Source organism: Mytilus trossulus, chromosome 3 (assembly GCF_036588685.1).
Source record: "Mytilus trossulus isolate FHL-02 chromosome 3, PNRI_Mtr1.1.1.hap1, whole genome shotgun sequence".
In the NCBI taxonomy this organism is placed as follows: Eukaryota; Metazoa; Mollusca; class Bivalvia; order Mytilida; family Mytilidae; genus Mytilus; species Mytilus trossulus.
This window is the reverse complement of record NC_086375.1, coordinates 86,972,067-86,994,382: the sequence shown is the minus strand read 5'-3', so window position 1 is coordinate 86,994,382 and position 22,316 is coordinate 86,972,067. Positions and strand designations below refer to the sequence as shown.

The 22,316-nt window shown below is 32.8% G+C and overlaps 1 protein-coding gene across 1 annotated transcript; it reads right to left on the bottom strand.

The window, feature by feature from the left end:
• Positions 1 to 111: 111 nt before the first annotated feature.
• On the bottom strand, positions 112 to 20,850 carry LOC134712735 (growth hormone-regulated TBC protein 1-A-like). The gene is made up of 10 exons (XM_063574574.1): positions 20,692 to 20,850; positions 19,386 to 19,540; positions 9,136 to 9,182; positions 8,462 to 8,573; positions 7,621 to 7,739; positions 6,702 to 6,798; positions 5,792 to 5,855; positions 2,783 to 2,891; positions 1,664 to 1,849; positions 112 to 670 (listed from the first exon to the last, which is right to left on the bottom strand). The coding sequence occupies exons 1-10, from the start codon at positions 20,727 to 20,729 to the stop codon at positions 593 to 595; spliced, it is 1,005 nt and encodes a 334-aa protein (XP_063430644.1). The 5' UTR covers positions 20,730 to 20,850; the 3' UTR covers positions 112 to 592.
• Positions 20,851 to 22,316: the final 1,466 nt, after the last annotated feature.

Here is a 22,316-nt window from a genome sequence, read left to right as displayed (position 1 = left end):
TTTGATAAGATATGTAGTATTCAAACTATCAACTATAAAACTAAAACACTTGTACTTGGTAAATGAAAATTCATGTGTTTTGAATCTTCCATTAGAAACTGTTCAAACAAGGTGAAATATTTTGCTATTTTATTTCTAAATGAATATGACTTTCAAAATGTTTTGCATTCTTTTACTTTGATACAATAATGCTTTGGTGTTTTGATCAAAGTTTTCCATGTAAGTTTACAATGGTCAACGCACAGATGGAAACAGATTTGACTGACCCTTATAATTGGCAAAGTGAACTAAACATTATGTGTTATGTATAAAAATGAATTCACCCTACTTGTGTCATTCCACATTCATTGAATAATAATCATTTCAAAACCCCTTCTGAATGAAATAGGTAAAATTTTGTTTACTTTGAACATGTATGGTTAACAAAAAACTTACAAAACTAAAATCCTAAGCATTTAATGTAATGATAAAAAATATTAAAACCTTTTACCACCATAAAACCTTGTATCCCCAGCAACCTTACATAAGCTTTCAAAACTTTTATAGTCTCTGTACTTTTCTTGTGTTAATGTTCTAAAAAATATCAAGATATTCACAGCTTTTCTGAACATTCTCCTTGTATTTTATTCAATCTAGCTATTGGAAAGGATCCTAGTTCATTGAAACATTTCTGAAATTAGAGAAATTCAAAGTAAGAGATAACCCTCTTATCAATGTAATAGTTATTCAAAATTCTTAAGACATTTCTGAAATCTTTCCACTTTTATCCTTTTTAATATTTCACTTAATAAAACTTGTTATAAGTGTAAATTGGTTCTGATTTTTGTTATTTCTTGCTGTTTGTCTTTGTATATGTATTTGTACGTCTTTTTTTCCCCACATAGTCAGGTGTTGGTAGTTGATGTTGTTATGTGCTTTATTTTTTGTAATTATCCCTTTACATCTCCTATGATATGACAATCAATAATTCAAACGACAATAACTCTGCACAAAGCATTAGACCGAAACAAAATTTGAACTTGATCTGTAACTTGTCATGATAAATCTATATCAATATCTGCAAGCATTATGAAAAAAATTGAGGAAAACTGATGATTCAAGTGAATTTTCTAAATCCAAGGACCATAACTCTGAACAAAATCATCAGACATGAACAAATTTTGAACTTGATCTGTTACTCATCATTGAATCTGAAATCTGATAAAACACTACACCAAATATCAAATCAATATCTTCAAGCATGACATTGCTTGATATATGTAATTTTTCTTATTTAAAAGATATTTTTTTACTCAGGTAAATTAGTCAATGAACGATAGATTTCTCTTGGAATAAATTTAAAAGTCAAAGTGAATAAACTACACAGAGAACAATATAGTATAAATTGAAATGGACAAAAGAACTAACAAAATTTTACTAGGTTGAACAATTGGAGATGAATCTGTGGAAAAACTTTCATTTGGTTTGCAATTACAAATTCGTATAACTCCCTATTGATTTCTAACTACTGCAAATGAAAGCTAGCAGTTCATGATAGTCAATTTCTCTAATAAAATTAATGGTCAAATCATGGACAATTTCTATAAAGAAATCAATGGTCAATAAACAGTTTCTATAATATCATAAGTGATATTCATAAGTGATAGCTATAAATAAGATGTACCTGTAAGAAAGTATGACAGTCCACAATATTTGGATTATTAACCATTTCTTTAAAAACATCTGTAATTTCTGTGAATGATTTACATGCCAATAATTTGTCTCTGTTCTGTATGACTAACATTGCACTAACTCTGTATAATATCTTAGCACCTTCATAAAACAAACAGTCCCATATTCTATATACTGTCTGGAAGAAAAAAATAAAAAAAAATAAAAAAAAGAACAATTAGACTCTTGTAAAAAGCTAAGTTTTTCTAATGAGGTTGGAAATGACTAGTTACATTGAGGGGGAACAATACAAAGGTTAGGTAATTCCCCCTAAATACATTTGAAAATATTCTAAAACCAGATGGATGCAAGAAAGGATAGTGTAACACCACCAAAACATGGTACCTCACATCCTGTTTCATACGAAAAAGGGTTGGAACAATATATTTTCTTGAATGTGGCAGTTGTAGGTAATTAACCCTTAATTTCATAGCAGTAAAAAATTGTGCAATAAATAATTTTTGGGGATGAAGAGATGTCTAATTGGCACTCATACTACATCTTTTTATATCTTTATATCTTGGGTGATTCAAAGCACAATTATTTTATGTTGGGTGTTTCTATATATTATTTTGAAACTTAAGGTTACATGGTTATTAAGGCTAAATAAGGAAAAAAGGGGTGAACATTTAATTGGCTAAATTTTAGCGGTGATTATTTTTTTTATTCAACAACAATATATCACATGCTGTTAACAGATTTCTTCACTGGTACAGCTATTTCAGTAAAGATCCCTGTTTGATTATTATCTTATATGCACTAAATTGGTATGAGAAATTTTGTCTGTCAGTACTGGACAGGATAAAACTTTACTCATGCCAAGCATTTTTTTATATGAGACGAAGATAAATTCTGCACCATTTTTTGAAAAGTGCAAATTTAACAAAAACTTAGAAGTGAAACATAATGTTGGTATAAACTATAATATTTAGCGAGCAATAGTAATTTGCAAAAATTCCAGACAGACACAGACAAACAGGCAGTATTTCTTTTACCCCAATAAAACATAGTCTGAGGGACAATAACATGCCACTGCCTTTAACCCGACCTTGTGATGTGTATATTGACTTACTTCTACTGGTAAAACATCAGCAAATAAACATATAAACCATTTAATACCAATTAGACACCATGAAACACTATGTTTCTCAATGTGGGCATACACTTCTGGATCTTTCCATCTGTAAAATTAATCATTTGAGATGTGAACTGTGAAGTTAAGTTAATCTGAAAATATATGTTTTAAAAAATTAATAAAACTTCATCCACAACTTTTTTTTTTTTTTTTTTTTTAATAATAAGAAAAAAGATTGTTCCACAATAATTATGGGAGTAAAGTTTGATTCTCAAAGAGAATATATATAATATTGTGATATGATCATTGATGTATTATTTCAGGACACAAATCATTACTTTCAAATAAGAAGAAAGGATAGGATCATGTTTTAATTTATGAAATAACTATAACAATAAATAACCAATCTTTTCATCTTCAGTGTAGTAAATTCAAAATTTATTAGTTTGTTGCCTTTAAATAACTAGAGGCTCTAAAGAGCCTGTGTCGCTCACCTTGGTATATGTGAATTAAACAAACTTAGGAAGCAGACAGTTCATGACAAAATTGTGTTTAGGTGATTGTGATGTGTTTGTACATCTTACTTTACTGAACATTCTTGGTGCTTACAATTATCTCTATCTATAATGAACTTGTCCGTGTAGTTTCAGTGGAAAATGTTAGTATTAATTCACAAATTTTATGAAAATTGTTAAAAATTGATTATAAAGGACAATAACTTCTAATGGGGTCAATTGACCATTTTGGTCATTTTGACTTATTTTTTAGTCTTAAATTGCTGTATATTATTGCTGTTTACAGTTTATCTCTATCTATAATAATATTCAAGATAATGACCAAAAACAGTAAAATTTCCTTAAAATTACCAATTTAGGGGCAGCAACTCAACAATGGGTTGTCTGATTCATCTGAAAATTTCAGGGCAGATAGATATTGACCTGATTAACAATTTTATTTCTGTCAGATTTGCTCTAAATGCTTTGGTTTTTGAGTTATAAGCCAAAAACTGCATTTTACCCCATTGTTCTATTTTTAGCCATGGCGGCCATCTTGGTTGGTTGGCCGGGTAAAAAAACACAAATTTTAAACTAGATACATCAATGATGATTGTGGCCAAGTTTGGTTTAATTTGGCCCAGTAGTTTTAGAGGAGAATATTTTTGTAAAATTTAACGACGACAAACGACGGACGATGGACGCCAAGTGATGGGAAAAGCTCAATTGGCCTTTTAGGCCAGGTGAGCTAACAAGCAATTTCATATTCATTAAATAGAACAAGTGGCTCACATGTTGCCTGAATAGGTCGTTGATAACAAATATGCAATTCTTATATTCTTTTTTTTCAGTATGCAGCTTTTGATATGCATTTATTTATAAGTAAATGCAAGGCCAATAATGTTATGTTCTCAATTAATCAATTATGTAACTAGACAAAGATGATGCCTGCCCTTCTTAATATCTAGCCATTTGTGGAAATTTTAAGATTTTTGAAAATATGCTTGCGCCCTTATTATGTGTACTATAAAACCATGGATAATATAATGAGTCTGGCATAAAAACTATAGGAGTAAGCCAGACAAACCACATGTACCTAATTAATGCTTAACTTTACCTAAGAAAGACAAAAATTAGTTCAGAATTCTGTCCTTTGTTGAAAATGTTAAAGGAAAATCAAAATCCTATCAATATGCACACCTTTAGTAATAAAGTATAAACACCATATGATACATGACATAAAGGTTCTAGCTTCCAAACTTTACAAGTTTAACAAAACAAACACTTTACAAGTTAACAAAACAAACCATGTACCATAAGGCATACATGCATAATTTCAATAAAAGACAATAGTTCAACATCATGTTATTTGTAGAAAGTTTAAAGAAACTTAAAACTGGATAATATGCACAACTCTAATATTGCATTGAATTAATCCTTTTGGGAAAAGATAATTTTCATATGACAGAAATAATGGTTTTGTTAGAAAAATATCTTCAAATAAAGTTGGGGTTTTTTTCTTGTTTTTTTCTCCAGTATTACTTCACTTATTCCCCTAAGTACCTCTTGCTAACCTTGTTGTTTATATATATTTCTAATGGCTTTTAAATAGTGTTGATATATATATATATATATATAATGTGTGTCTCAAGGTACTTGAATAACTGATGATAAATTACCTACACACTTGACTATATAATATACATTTTGTAATTAACACTTTTAAAATATTCTTGTTTGTATGTGCTCATAAGTAGCATGCCTTATAATCAACTGTAGATCTACTATTATGAAAACAGTTGTTAATATATGAATTATATACCTTGTACATGTAATTGTGGAGTGAGCTATAGGCTAAGCCATGTTTTTCAATCCTTTTTATATCCTAATAAAGAAAATATGATTTAAATCAAAAACCTCTCAAACAAGGGTCCAGATTTTTTCACAAGATTCGTCCAATAGTCATAAATCTTTTTCCTCAAACTTGTCCATTTATTTTTTTTCTCACACATATATCTGATTTCTTTCTTGCTGAAACTAGTCAAATGATTATTATCCACATAGTTCTAGCATAAAAAGGAGAAGCTAAATACATGCAATCTATGTGGAAAGACAGTATGGAGACTAGCTTAGACAGATAGAAGAAAGATTGGAGGGAAAGGCAGACTGATAGACAGGAGTAACACTATCTTAGACAGAAAGAAGGGAGGTTGGAGGGACAGGCAGACTGATAGACAAGGGTAATGCAATATGCCTAGACATGTTGTTCCTTGCATTTTGAATTGATGGGGTATAAAAATCAAGAAAAAATGTTTACATGTTCAACCAGTTCCAATTTCAAATTGTCATTCCCTTAGGAGTCATAATGAAATGACCAATGACTACATGTAGGTTATCTAAGAATGATGTTAAGTTTTGTTTCAATTGACCCAGTGGTATCAGAGAAGAATAAATAAAAAGGTGATGACAGATGTTGGATACAAAAGCTACCAGCAATAAGTATATATTTTACCTGATAATTTCTCCTAATAATTCTTGGTCAGCCTTCACAGCTTTCATATCAGGGTTATAATAATCTACAACAGAACATTGTATCAAGTAACATTGTTTATATAGCTTATCAGGTAAAACTGTCCTACTTTTTTATTGCAGGTGTATTGTTTTCGGTTGGTCACAAAACTTTTCAAAATAAAAAAACTGTCAGCAGTTTGCCATATGTGGTTTAAATTGGTTTTTATTGAGTTTGGTTCATTTATCCATGTTATCAATCAGTTCTTTATCATTTCTGGTTATTTCATGATTTGCTTCATCAAAACCAATGTAAGAAGGGTTTGAAATCCTTCCTGGAAACCATCTGATCTTGCTGTAATTCTTGAAAGGCTTGTTTAAAGATTATAATGGTCTTCATATGTCAACTATAGATGGCCTTATCAATTTATACCGTTTTTTTATTTGATTGTTATTAATTTAGTATTTACTAGGTTGATATTGTGCAAGTCGGGCAAAATGATATAGCCTTTTATAATCTAAGAGATATAAAACTACATCATTTTCTAGTTTTGAAGCTTTTACTTTTCCAAATTACTAGCCTTATTACATGTATACAGTATTTCCTGCCAAGTACTCTTACATTTCTCTTGATGTGTCTCATGGTTTACATTATTAAAGTGACTTTTCCAGTTATTCTATAACATTTTTTGTTAGAATTTGTATGGTTATGGAGTTCTTATTTCTTTTCAATCCTGTTAGTTTTCTGAATTACAAGCCCTATTCATACAGCATATCCTGCCAAGTAATCTACCATTTATCTTCAGGTGTATTTGGGGTTGTTTATGAAAACGTTTGTATTGTTCATTTTATTTTAGGAGTGTACAAGTTTTTGTTGCTAGTGAATTTGTTTTTCTTTACAATACTCCACTAACCTGGTAACAAGTCATTGATGAGTGTATCCATCAACCAAAATACTTTTTCTTCATCTTTAATAAGCAGTAATAATAAACCAACAATAAAATTCAATCCCTAAAAAATAAATGTAGTAATACATTATAAATACAGTATAATACCTACAAACAAGAATGTGTCCTCAGTACACGAATGCCCCACTCGCACTATCATTTTCTATGTTCAGTGGACCGTGACATTGGGATAAAAACTCTAATTTAGCATTAAATTTAGAAAGATCATATCATAGGGAACATGTGTACTAAGTTTGAAGTTGATTGGACTTCAACTTTATCAAAAACTACCTTGACCAAAAACTTTAACCTGAAGCGGGACAGATGGACCAACGGACGGACGGTCAGACCAGAAAACATAATGCCCCTCTACTATCGTAGGTGGGGCATAAAAACATCATAGGTATGCCAAAAGCATGTTTTTATGTTATACTGAACTAGTATATATTTGTTTAGGGGCCAGCTGAAGGACGCCTCCGGGTGCGCTACATTGAAGACCTGTTGGTGACCTTCTGCTGTTGTTTTTTTATTTCGTCAGGTTGTTGTCTCTTTGACACATTCCCCATTTCCATTCTCAATTTATTATGTCTACGTAAGAGTCATCTGTGGTCCACAAATCAAAACAATTGGAAGTTCAATTTTTATATTATAATAGGGGTCAAAGTCAAGGTCAAGAGTGATTTGACTTAGGTATGTAACATACCCCCATGATGGTGGGACAATATTTAAATGGTACTAACATTAGGCACCATCAACCAATTTCTATAGGAATTTGGATATTTGAGCATCTTATTCTGGACTAGACTTGATAAACATATTTTCTAGTGTAATTTAATGTAATGGTTGTGATTTTAGTATAATATTATGTTTATAATTATTTACTAACCTGACAGTAACCTTGGTCATGGTTTTTATGTGCGACAGCACCAAGCACATTTCTAAGAGGTTTACGTAACCCGTCTGATGTGGCAAAATAAATATTTTCTGGGAATGTTCTGTGGAGATCTTAAATAGAAAATGAATAAGTATCTTACATACTTAGTAAGGGATATCATCAACTTTTTTATTAATTTTCTTTCGTCATTTGACTGGCTGTTGTCATGGTTATGCATACCCAAACTGATCTCTCATGAGTGTCCATCTAACTTTCATCCTTTTTATACAATATATAATGACACAGCTGATTTACCAATGTATATTCTGTTTATTTAAAGAGGAGCGAAAGTGACCAGAGGGACATTTAAACTCATATGTAGAAAATAAAAAGACAATGCCATGGCTAAAAAAGAAAAAGACCAATAAACAAGCAATAGTACACTAACCACAAAATAGAAAACTCAAGACTGGGCAACATGAGTTCCACTAAAAACTGGGGGTGATATCAGGTGGGATCTCCATCCCTTTGTGTCCATTTAACTTTAATCCTTTTTGAACAAACTGTTATGTCATGGTTGTCTAACCAAGATTTATCTATTATACAAATAGAAAGATGTGATATGAGTGCTAATATGGCAATAAGACAACTCCCCATACAAGTCACAAGACCTCTAGTGACCAATATACTAAATTTCATCTTTTTTACACATTTTACATCATGGTTGACTGCGCAAAATTTAATAACTTTCTCCTTTTAAAACTTGTAGTGACATAGGTGACCTACCACATGTAAATATGTTCATACAGCTTTCATACTTTTTAAACAATCTGTAACTTCATGGTTGACTTACCAAGATCTATTGTGTCCATTAAACTATGGTCCTTTTGACTTAGTAACAGTTTTTTGTATGTATCGGGATTTCTTTTCATTTTCTCATCAGCCCCGCTTACACACATCCAAACCTGAAATACAATCACTGTAACAGTTCTATGTTTATAATCACACTTACACACATCCAAACCTGAAATACAATCACTGTAACAGTTCTATGCTTATCATCAACTTATCTTCTTTATGGACATTGTTCCAGTTAACTGTTAGAAAAGCATTTAAAAGTGCATTTTTTCATCACTTTTTCAATTTTTTTTGGCCAGTTAGATGTCAGACTGACAATGTTTTGTATTCAGAATTGAACCAAAGGGAACCAGATTTGTTAAGGTCTTATTTATGAAAGATGACCTTTGCTCAAGCCAAGGCAGTCAGACATAAGAGACTTACAACATAAGGCTTTATTTAGAGACAGTGAAGTGCCACGCTAGGAAATGAATTGTGAATTCAGTATAGATATGCCTTAAATAGTTTCTATTGGGAGTGTTTTAGAGGTGTTGTTTACTTTAATGAGACAGCAATCCATCAACAATATTAACCATTCGTCATTTAGGGGTCAACATACAGTCTGGACAGGATTTTAGAAGCTACCAAAGAACTATCACATTTTATTCTGACAAAACAGTATTTTCTTACCATTGTACGGTGTCCATTTGGAATGCCTTTCCTGCAAAATCTTTTAACTGAAATGAAAATTCAGAGATATTTAGTACAAATCTCCAATTGCATACTCATCTTACATGTACAGTAATATTATCAAGACATTACATTAATTGAATTTTGGAGTAATGTTAAATAGTGATATTGTATTCAAACATCAAGATTCTGAAACAGTAAATCATTTTTTTCTTATGGATAGAATTATTAGGAGTCAACACTGACCAGGTTATTTTCTTCCTCATTTAGCTATCTTGTATTAGTATTGGTGAAAGAGTATATGTGCAATTGGATAACACATTGTTTACCAGTAACAAGGCTAGAAAATTAAAGCAGTATATTCTGATTTTAATTATTCAAAATTTAGAAGCCATTCTAAAAACCTAAAGACTGAATGTCTGTACATGTAACCATCTTTCAGTACTAAGGTCATAAACATTGTATATATATGACTGTATCTAAGTCCAAATGTCATATACAGTGAATGTCTGTGACCCCGTCTCAGTCCTAAGGTCATATAAAAATTAATGTATTTGACCCCTCTGAGTCCTAAGGTCATATACAATGAATAAAAATGCTGAATGTCTGTGACCCCGTCTCAGTCCTAAGGTCATATTCAGTGAATGTCTGTGATCCTGTCTCAGTCCTAAGGTCGTATTCAGTGAATGTCTGTGATCCCATTTTAGTCCTAAGGTCATATTTAGTGAATGTCTGTGACCCCGTCTCAGTCCTAAGGTCGTATTCAGTGAATGTCTGTGACCCCGTCTCAGTCCTAAGGTTGTATTCAGTGAATGTCTGTGACCCCGTCTCAGTCCTAAGGTCGTATTCAGTGAATGTCTGTGACCCCGTCTCAGTCCTAAGGTCATATTCAGTGAATGTCACTGACCCCAGCTCAGTCCTATGTTCAGTGAAATGTCACATACAGTGAATATCTGGGACTAATCTCTTAGTCCAATGTTCAAATTTTTTGGAAGGTCTAATGAGATATGTATTCATGAATATTATTCTGCTTTGAAGTTTAAGAAACTTTGGATAAAAACATATTTTATAAGACTCTGTCAACATGCGTTTGTGAGAAATGTAAAGAATGTGTATTGATTCTGTTAACATACATGACATATGTTACTTTCTATTGATTTACATGTAGATACACTACAAGTTGGATAATAAGCCTTCTAAACAAACATTTACGTAAATCCTTATATTTGTAATCAATTTTAAGTAATGGAAATATTATCATGATTGTTGGATTTTTTTCCCTAACAAAACCAAATCTCAAGTTAAGACCTTGTCAGTGGTTAACTTTATGTTTTAGTCCTTGACTTCTAAAAGAAAAAGGTTCACTTTTATCAAAATACATGGCATTCATGGCATTGCATGGGCATGAATTTAAACTTTATTATAAAATATATCAAATCAAAGCACTGTAAGCGCTGTAGGCAGTTAACCAAAAACCAAGGCATAATTATAACAAGAGTGCACACACTGAAATGTCTCGCCTTCTTTACTAATCATTGAAATTATGTTGATAGACCTAAATATAAAAGCTTTATTACAACTGTCACATAAACTCAACATTAACCAAGAAAACAAAACATTGATCAATGAACCATGAAAACGAGGTCAAGGTCAGATGACCCATGTCAGGCAGACATGTACAGCTAAAGATTCTTCAATACAGCAAATATAGTTGACTTATTGCTTATAAATTAAGAAAAACAGACCAAAACACAAACACTTAACACTCAGCAATGGACCGTGAAAACAAGGTCAAGATCAACTTGTTATGAGACACACATTAGACAAATGTTTACTACTACAGGAATCAAAGGTGAGGTCTGACTGACCTTGACCTGACCATAGTAAATGTAAATGTCCCCCACCTTCACCACAAGTCTATGATGTCTAAGTTTGGAATAAAATGATAGGTAATATCCAAACAATTGGTCAAACATTCTTGGGCTCGAAAGATACTAATAATTTTCCATCAATAAGATTTGTTTAATTATAAAACAAGAGGCTCTCAAGAGCCTGAATCGCTCACCTTAATTCTTTTGGTTAAATCTCTCATCAATGATTATTTTGGCTTTTCAATTTATTTAAATGTTTTTTGGATCGTCCTATTTTCTTCAAAAGCCAAAAAAAATAATAATTTTCTCCTATGTTCTATTTTAGCCATAGTAGCTATGTTTCTTGACATACAAGGAAATAAAATATAAAATTTATACTAGATACTCTGAAACTCATTTGGCTGAAATTGATAAAGCAGTTTCAAAGGAGAAGATTTTTTAAAGTAAGTCAACATGATGAACAAATTGTGAAAAAAGTCTTTAAAGGGCAATAACTCCTAAAGGGGTCAACTGACCATTTCCGTCATGTTGACTTATTTGTAAATCTTACTTTGCTGAACATTATTGCTGTTTACAGTTTATCTCTATCTATAATAATATTCATCATAATAACCAAAAACAGCAAAATTTCCTTAAAATTATCAATTCAGGGGCAGCAACCCAACAACAGGTTGTCTGATTCATCTGAAAATTTCAGGGCAGATAGATCTTGACCTGATAAACAATATAACCACAGGTCAGATTTGCTCTAAATGCTTTGGTTTTTGAGTTATAAGCCAAAAACTGCATTTGACCCCTATGTTCTATTTTTAGCAATGGCGACCATGTTTGTTGATAGATCATAACTTCGGATACAATTTACAAACTAGATACCCTAAGGAACATTCAGTTAAAGTTTGGAAGTATTTTGCCCAGTAGTTTCAGCGGAGAAGATTTTTGTAAAAGATTACTAAGATTTACGAAAAATGGTTAAAAATTAACTATAAAGGGCAATAACTCCTGAAGGGGTCAACTGACCATTTCCGTCATGTTGACTTATTTGTAAATCTTACTTTGCTGAACATTATTGCTGTTTACAGTTTATCTCTATCTATAATAATATTCACGATAATAACCAAAAACAGCAAAATTTCCTTAAAATTACCAATTCAGGGGCAGCAACCCAACAACAGGTTGTCTGATTCATCTGAAAATTTCAGGGCAGATAGATCTTGACCTGATAAACAATATTACCGCATGTCAGATTTGCTCTAAATGCTTTGGTTTTTGAGTTATAAGCCAAAAACTGCATTTGACCCCTATGTTCTATTTTTAGCAATGGCGACCATGTTTGTTGATAGATCAAAACCTCGGATACAATTTATAAATTAGATACCCTAAGGAACATTCAGTTAAAGTTTGAAAGTATTTGGCCTAGTAGTTTCAGAGGAGAAGATTCTTGAAATAGTTTACGACGACAGACGACGACAGACGACGGACGCCAAGTGATGGCATAAGCTCACTTGTCCCTTCGGGACAGGTGAGCTAAAAAATGATTGTAACATAATGCTGAACAACATCACAAAGTCTTCCAAACAAAGCTCCCATAATTATTCATTCCCATGGTCGCCTGAAATTGGGCAAGGTCTAGTACACATTGGTTATGTCTAGCAAAGTGACATGCATATGTGACGCCTATGATATTGACCTTGTGTGTCATTCAATCTTTTTGAAATGACAAACAGGAATGAATTAGGTTTAGTTTAGGAGTTGGTTTTTCAATCTTTTACAAGTTCTCAAAACACACACAAGAGGGGTTTGGCTAACCCTAGGGACAACCCTTATATTTCATTTAATGTTTTATCTTGAATATATATATGGTTTGGGGTAGCGATCTCAACCGTTATCAAGTTTTCAAACAGGAGGGGGTGGGGTGATCCTAGTGACTTCCCCTATATTTCATTTGATTTGTTACATTATCCAATACATGAATATATATGGTTGAGGGGTGGGGATCTCATCTGTTTCTAAGTTATCAAACAGGTGTGGTTGGGGTGACCCTAAGGACTCTATATTTCATTTGATTAGTTCTCATACATGAATATATATATATGGTTTAATTTAAAGGTGGGGATCTCGACTGTTTCCAATTTCTCAATCAGGAGGGGTGGGGTGACTGCAGGGACTCCCCCTATATTTAATTTAGAGGTGGGGATCCCAACTGTTTCAAAGTTCTTAAACAGGAGGGGTAGGGTGACAACAGGGACTATATTTCATTTGATTTGTTATATAGTCCCATACATGAGTATATATGGTTAAGGGGTGAGGATCTCAAATTTTTCTAAGTTCTCAAACAGGTGGGTGAACAGTGACAATATTTCAAAATTTCTCTAACCGGAAGGGGAAGAGTGGCCCAACGAACTCCACCAATATTTCATATGATTTGTTATATTGTCCCATACATATTTATATATGGTTTAGGAGTGGGGATCTCGACCGTTTCAAAGTTCTCAAATAGGAGGGGTGGGGTGATTCCCAGGGACTCCCCTTATATATTTCATTTGATTTGTTATATTGTCCCCTACATGAAGAAATATTATGGTTTAGGGGTTGGGATCTCGACCGTAACCAAGTTCTCAAACAGGAGGGAAGGGGTGACCCCCAGGGACTCCCCCTATATTTCATTTGATTTTTTATATATTGTCCCATACATGCATAAGTATGGTTTAGGGGTGGGGATTTCAACTGTTTCCAAATTCTAAAACATGAGGGGGTGGGTGACCCTAAGAACTTCCCCTATATTTCATTTGATTAATTATTTAGCCTCATACATTTAAATAAATGTATATGGTCGAGGGGTGGGGATCTCATCCGTTTCAAAGATATCAAACAGGAGGAGGTAGCGTGGCCCAATGGACTCCACCTATATATCATAAGATTTGCTTAAATTCAGGTATCATATATATAGTTGCACGTTTTGTGTCTGTCCCAAGTAAGGAGCCTGTATTTCAGTGGTTGTCGTTTGTTTATGTGTTACATACTGACAGTCACATATTTGTTTTTAGTTATTTTAAATAAATAAGGCTATTGGTTTTCTCGTTTGAATTGTTTTACATTGTCTTATCAGGGCCTTTTATAGCTGACTATGTGGTATGGGCTTTGCTCATTGTTGAAGGCTGTACGATGAGCTATGATTGTTTATGTCTGTGTCATTTTGGTCTCTTGTGGACAGTTGTCTCATTGGCAATCATACCACAACCTTTTTTTATATTAGAAACTTCCAGCTATTTTAACTGACCCATCAATATTGGTGAGAAAAAAATACCCCTTGAAATTGCAATAACTTAAAAAGCATCTAACATGGTTACCTACATTTATCACTGATAAAGAAAATTTATACTATTACCAGGAACATATATATTGTTAGATAAACTGTTCCCAGCTGTCACATTGTATTGGATTTTGACATTAAAATTTGTGTACAAAATATATTCTGCTTTTTCTTTCTTTTACATATATCTTTTGGTTTTCAATTCTAGTGTTTATATTTATTTACCATGCATAGATGTATTTTGTCACCTGTCTGGATTTTTTTTAAATAATAGCCAAAACCCGGGATTACCCTTATCCGCCTCCGGAATCGGATCCGATATTGTCTTCTCCCGGCAGCCATTTTTTTAATGTTGATTTGTTACTGCATTCAATCCTAGCGTCCGAAAATCAAAATCTTAGGGATATCTTGTTGCGTCAGTATCGGCTAGAAATCTGCAATGGAACTTTTCTACACAGAACTGAAAATGTCCAGCTTCAATATAGCCTACCAAGCATTGATGAGCTTCTAATATTTCTTCCAATAAAAATTAAATGGAAACAATCCGTTAGACATGCTATCAATACATTTTGGAGTAATAAATTTAGGTCTCTAAGTAAAGAAAAATCAACCCTGATTAGGCTCTGTACTGACATTATCAATATAGGAGAAATACATCCAGTTTGGAAAACAGCAACAGAAATTCCGGGGGATACAAGGAAAGCCATAACAAAAGCTAGAATACTAACTGGGACCTACCTTTTACAAGCAACCAAAGCTAAATTTAATATAGGAAGTACAGACCCAATTTGACCCTCTGCAAACTCGAGGAAGAAAACCTTCTACATTTCCTAACTAGATGTCCATCTCTGGAAGGGGTCCGTAGGACTTTTTATGCCCCACTAAAACAGGCTGTTATTAATAAAATTGGGATTGATCAGTGGAAAACAAATTTTCAAAATAGGGAAACATTAAGCCAATTAATTGTTGACGGCAGAAAACTAGCTGGTTTTATACTTCCAAACGACAACAATTTTTTAAATATGGTTGAAACAATTTCTAGGAATCTGTGTGATAAATTACATCAACAGAGGTTAAGTCAGATTAATGCTCTATCATAATATATACATCCATTAACAATAACATGGAATTGAGCTTTCTTTCGATCCTTTTCAGAGCATAAAATAGTGAACATAAAGAACAGTTAGAAGTGAGAAGTACATGGAGGACAGTTGAGATATATATGTACTTGGGAATACGTTGATATTATCAATAATATACGGAATATACAGACAATTGCCGTATCAAAGTGGTAGCTGATGCCTTCTAGAATATAGAGTCATATTTAATAGTGTCAGACCACGGTTTTACTAATATCATTAAGTGAATCAGTGTCATTTTAGATTTTAGACTATTTTTAATGAAGTATCAAAGTGAATAACTTTTAATAATGTCCGTGTAAAATAAGCCCATCGTCTTTTAATATATGCAATTGCGTTTTATACTGTGAAATAACAAAGTGATTTTAGCTGTATAAGTCCGTGTAATATAAGCCCATAATGTAAAATCAAGAAATTGATGTGCTCCTAACCACAGGAGGAAGTTACTGAAAGAAGAAGAAGAAGATACGATTTTGCTCGGATTTACACATTGTTTGTCGGCGATTTTCTGTATAAAGCTAGCGGTTGGTCAAATTGAACATCGCTGTCATAGATAGTAATGATGAAAATAAGTTTGAGATCGTTTATTAGGAAACTTTTACTTTGGTAAAAATGTTTGGAAAGTTTATTTTTTTATTTTCTTTCAAGGCCTGTCGGGCGTAGCTAGTAACCCAGTAGAAAGTCTGACTGCAAAAGTGGAAGGTCGCAGACCTCGGACCACTGCTAATTTGAACCCCTGCGTCCAAACTGAAAAGATACGAAAATTTTGTCTTCTAATTCGAAATTGCCGCCAACAGCGTGATCAGTTGAACTTATTTTAATAGACTACTCACGTAGTTGACTACGTATTGACGACAAACAATATTCCTACAACTTTTGCAATTTGGGAAATCTAAACTATTGTCTTTAGAGATTTTCGGCGATTGAATATTTCATACATTTGTTCTTTGACATCTTAGCCAAAAGCTCAGGCGATAATAAGATGCATTAGGAATTCTAATGTGCTCTACTTCCTATGTGCAACTTCAAAACTTTTGGGAAAATCGACGATCATTTATGTTTTTTCTGGTCATATTTTTTGTAATCCAGAATGAAAAGTATGAAAAAACTGTCCAATAAGTTATAAATAACATAATATCCAGCTAGATAATAAAAATGGCACGTATTTCAGTATTTATTGAGGAGAACACAAATCCAGGGTGCTCGCATAAGGCAGCTTAACTGCCTAAAAATAAGGATGTGTATCTATGAAAGAATTTAGAAAATGTTTTATGTAAATAATCAAGTCCATTCTTGTAGAAGTAGTACTATAATGTCATATATACGGTAATGATATAAATCAACATTATTGTATAAAAAGAACCATAAAAAATATATCTTGGTCATGTATATATATAATAGGAAATTACAATCTCAATATATTTCCTGTCATGCCTGTACAATTGTATTGTTTTCCTTATAATTTGGATGGGACACATTTCCTGTATGTAGCTTTATTGGGAAACTTTTAATTTGGAGAGAAAAAAATCATTTCCCTATTGAACAATATTGCATTTATAAATACAATATAAACAAAGCTCAAACATGAATAAGTCTAATTTTGATGTATGCTCATTGGAAAAAAATCTACAATGTATCTATCTGCCTTTTCTTACTTTCTTATTTAATCCTTACTATGCCTGACATCTGCCTTGTCTGCCTTTACTTACTTTCTTATTTAATCCTTGCCATGCCTGACATCTGCCTTGTCTGCCTTTACTTACTTTCTTATTTAATTCTTTCTATGCCTGACATCTGCCTTGTCTGCCATTACTTACTTTCTTATTTAATTCTTTCTATGCCTGACATCTGCCTTGTCTGCCATTACTTACTTTCTTATTTAATTCTTTCTATGCCTGACATCTGCCTTGTCTGCCTTTACTTACTTTCTTATTTAATCCTTGCCATGCCTGACATCTGCCTTGTCTGTCTTTACTTACTTTCTTATTTAATTCTTTCTATGCCTGACATCTGCCTTGTCTGCCATTACTTACTTTCTTATTTAATTCTTTCTATGCCTGACATCTGCCTTGTCTGCCATTACTTACTTTCTTATTTAATTCTTTCTATGCCTGACATCTGCCTTGTCTGCCTTTACTTACTTTCTTATTTAATTCTTTCTATGCCTGACATCTGCCTTGTCTGCCATTACTTACTTTCTTATTTAATTCTTTCTATGCCTGACATCTGCCTTGTCTGCCTTTACTTACTTTCTTATTTAATCCTTGCCATGCCTGACATCTGCCTTGTCTGTCTTTACTTACTTTCTTATTTAATCCTTGCCATGCCTGACATCTGCCTTGTCTGCCATTACTTACTTTCTTATTTAATCCTTGCCATGCCTGACATCTGCCTTGTCTGCCTTTACTTACTTTCTTATTTAATCCTTGCCATGCCTGACATCTGCCTTGTCTGCCTTTACTTACTTTCTTATTTAATTCTTTCTATGCCTGACATCTGCCTTGTCTGCCATTACTTACTTTCTTATTTAATTCTTTCTATGCCTGACATCTGCCTTGTCTGCCTTTACTTACTTTCTTATTTAATCCTTGCCATGCCTGACATCTGCCTTGTCTGCCTTTACTTACTTTCTTATTTAATTCTTTCTATGCCTGACATCTGCCTTGTCTGCCATTACTTACTTTCTTATTTAATTCTTTCTATGCCTGACATCTGCCTTGTCTGCCATTACTTACTTTCTTATTTAATTCTTTCTATGCCTGACATCTGCCTTGTCTGCCTTTACTTACTTTCTTATTTAATCCTTGCCATGCCTGACATCTGCCTTGTCTGTCTTTACTTACTTTCTTATTTAATCCTTGCCATGCCTGACATCTGCCTTGTCTGCCATTACTTACTTTCTTATTTAATCCTTGCCATGCCTGACATCTGCCTTGTCTGCCTTTACTTACTTTCTTATTTAATCCTTGCCATGCCTGACATCTGCCTTGTCTGCCTTTACTTACTTTCTTATTTAATCCTTGCCATGCCTGACATCTGCCTTGTCTGCCTTTACTTACTTTCTTATTTAATCCTTGCCATGCCTGACATCTGCCTTGCCTGCCTTTACTTACTTTCTTGTTTAATTCTTACTATGCCTGACATCTGCCTTGTCTGCCTTTACTTACTTTCTTATTTAATCCTTGCCATGCCTGACATCTGCCTTGTCTGCCATTACTTACTTTCTTATTTAATCCTTGCCATGCCTGGCATCTGCCTTGTCTGCCTTTACTTACTTTCTTATTTAATCCTTGCCATGCCTGACATCTGCCTTGTCTGCCTTTTCTTACTTTCTTATTTAATCCTTGCCATGCCTGACATCTGCCTTGTCTGCCTTTTCTTACTTTCTTATTTAATCCTTGCCATGCCTGACATCTGCCTTGTCTGCCTTTACTTACTTTCTTATTTAATCCTTGCCATGCCTGACATCTGCCTTGTCTGCCATTACTTACTTTCTTATTTAATCCTTGCCATGCCTGACATCTGCCTTATCTGCCTTTACTTACTTTCTTATTTAATCATCCTTGCCATGTCTGTCTTTACGTTACAGCAAATTATGACTTAATCTAGTCATTTAGCATAACTAAAATGTATGTTTGTTTCATGCAGACTGAAATTTTCATCCTACACTGTCCTAGTCTCTCTTCCTTTTCTAAACAATTATTATCAAGTAAATTTTATTCTAACAAAATATTTTCAATTGACAGACATCTCTCTTACCCTTCTCTGGACTTTACTACATGTATGTACTATGTCACTATGTACATAACATGCATGATGTGCATTCGTTTTATTTGGACTAAAATTTTCCATTTGGCAGTATCTATTTCTCTTTCTAGACTTTATTATGTACATGGACAAAATTTCCTATTAATGGCATTGCTCCCTTACCTTTTCTAGACTTTACTAAGGATGTTTTATTTTGTACTAAAACTTCCCACTTAGAAGCTCGTCTTGCCAGGATAGAAATATATTTTGCCATGAACTCTTCATAGGTGTTGTGATCAAAATCTTCTCCCCTCTCAAATCCATATCCATCCACATTACTGGAATAATAAAGACCTTAATAATGTTTCTGTACAAACACAGACATGCATGTATAAACAAAAGTGGATACACTTAAATATCTTGCCAGCTTTGATGACTAGCACCATGAGCATATATATCATGTATATCTTGTATATACTCTTGTCTATGACTCAACTTATGCTAAAATTCTTGAAAATAAAATCAATCAACTACATAGCAAGTGCATGCTTCTGTCATGTCTGTATATGTAACTTTTAATATGCTTTAAAGAACTTTAATATGTCTATGTTTAATTGTATATGTCACAGAATGCATGACTTGATATGTATGTTTTGTTTAGATGTACATGAATTATTGTCTGTTTTAGTCACTTATCAAAATTTATTTTTACCACATGCATGTCCCTATAAATACATGAAATACGCTTTTGTAGTAACGATCCTGGTTAGTTTTTGATATTTTTCTTTAAATATTAATTATAATTATAGACTATTTATTCATATATATAGTAGACTCTGTTAGTGTTACATGACTGCATTCAGACAATGATAGGACATCACAGGCACTTGTTTCTATCCATTTGGAGACACACTATCAATGTATATTTACGAAAAGGTACCCAACTACTTCTTTCGCCTCCCTGCTTAAAACCCTTATTTCTCTATCAATTCAGTCTCAATTTTTTTGTTCCATACACCATTCGATTCATGAAAAGTTTATCATAAATATATGTTGATAGTTGGTCTGAAACAAGTGCCTGTGTAGGACATGCCAAGTCATGGAGGATAGTCAACTATTTTTTTTCATTTATTGTCATAGCTCTGTCTGATCTCAAACTGAAACCATAGTTGTATTTGTGATAAATTATGTGTGAACGGCACATTAAGGCCTATCAATACTAATCAATTTCTCACTCTCAGCTTGGAAACTCTTGTTCACCATGGCATGGGCCATGGCCATGATCACCTTTAAACTTTTTTTTGTATACAAGTGTATGCCACTATATTTCCTATGCTCGAAGAATAAATTAACTTTTCTACTTTAGGTTTTCAGTTATTCATTAACAGTGATGATTACAGACCAACGAACATGATAAACATGTTAACTCAATAACTGTTTCTAAATATTAAGTTATTCGTCTTTTTTGCTGATTTTCTGTACTTCATACCTTCTCATCGTATTGGTGTTAGCCTGAGACTCAACCATTGGAGCGACTGTTGATGTCTAAATCCTTACTTATTCACTAATTCCATGTTTCCATATTATAATGTCATCTGCTACAGATTTGTCAAGATCCTAAATTACAGACGACACCGAGTGGCAAGGGAAATAACTTATTAGCGGTGCATATGAAAAAGTGGCGGAAATAGCTCATTTCGGCCATAAAACAATTTCGGCCTTGATCGGCAATATACTTTATAAAAATCAGACAAAGATATATAACAATACATGATGTCTCTTAAAAAAAAGATACCTTTTTTGTTATATGTTATCTCGATAATTTCGATTTTAATTCTATTTTCCGAAGATATTTTTATTAAACAAAAAGTGAAACTTATACATATAACGTTAATGCTGTAGTCTTACTACAGTCATCATTCCAACATTCCCAAGGTCAGTCAAACATGTCTGGTAATACATGGTTTTGTCCGGTAATAATTCATCAATTGCAGGGCCATTGACCACAGTAGTCAAGGGACAGTCTATACTACTATGTTATTATATAGCAAAAGTAAAAAGTTAACCAAAATTTTTTTAAAAGGCTTTTTAATGATATAGTCACGTTAAAAGATTCCAAAGTTTGAAGCAAGTTTAGAAAATCGCAATTTTAGAAGCATTTTCAAATTTAAAAAAAATAACAACAGTACGTAAATCATATTTTGATCAATTAAAAAAAAAGAATAATTTTAGTAAATTTTCTGATGTAAACAACTTGTTTAATGGAAGATTTCGAGGCCACTCGTATGGCTTTTTTCACTATTTGTCAAAGCACAGTTTGATATATGCTAGCATCAACCTGTATATTTTATGGTGTGCAACATTTTATTGTTAGATCTTCAGTGGAATTTTTGACCGCTGCTTACTTATAATTTTCATTTATCATTATGCTGACGATCAAGTACTTAAAGAGAGACGAATATTGCATTCCATTTGGGAACATCATCAAGAATGGGTTTTTTGGGGTAGGGGTGCAGTGTAACGGATAAAAAAGAGAAAACTGCGTATACACTGTGCAAAATATAGATTCGACTGTGGTGACTTTAATTTTATCAATAATGTTAACGATATTGTAATTGATATTGATGAAATTGAGAGTGGAAATGAGAATGTACTTATTCATCCTTCCTTATCATTCATTTCCGATGAATTTAAATTTTAAAAAAGCGCCTCAGTACCATATTTACCGGCACAATTTATGAAGTATGTTTTTTTCTTCATCCAATGTGTCAAATTTAAGTTATCGTACGCTTTCCTTGGCTTTTTTGCGGGATACAAAATGCGTCGAAAAATGAGAACCGGAAACTTTCAATTTTTTTGTTTCATTTGTATTTTACTATACAAATCCTTGGTTTATATAAAATTAAAATAATGGTCTCGAAATCACTTTTAAAAAAAAATACAAAAAAACTAAACTGCCAAGAAGAATGAGAGCAATTGTTTTAGAGACCTTTAAATAATAAAAACGATTGTATTGTATTAAAAAATATAATTTTATATAATCAAAATATGCAGATTTACCAAGGTCCAGAACTACACAGTCACGATGATAAGAAATCGTTGAAAATCGTGACC

Excerpts from the sequence above, each read along its gene's own strand:
- LOC134712735 (XM_063574574.1), bottom strand. The coding sequence starts at position 20,729 with ATGGTTGAGTCTCAGGCTAACACCAATACGATGAGAAG. Across the intron at positions 19,541-20,691 it reads AACACCAATACGATGAGAAG|TAATGTGGATGGATATGGAT; the intron begins GTATGAAGTACA and ends TTATTATTCCAG. Across the intron at positions 9,183-19,385 it reads CTTAGTAAAGTCTAGAAAAG|TTAAAAGATTTTGCAGGAAA; the intron begins GTAAGGGAGCAA and ends TTTTCATTTCAG.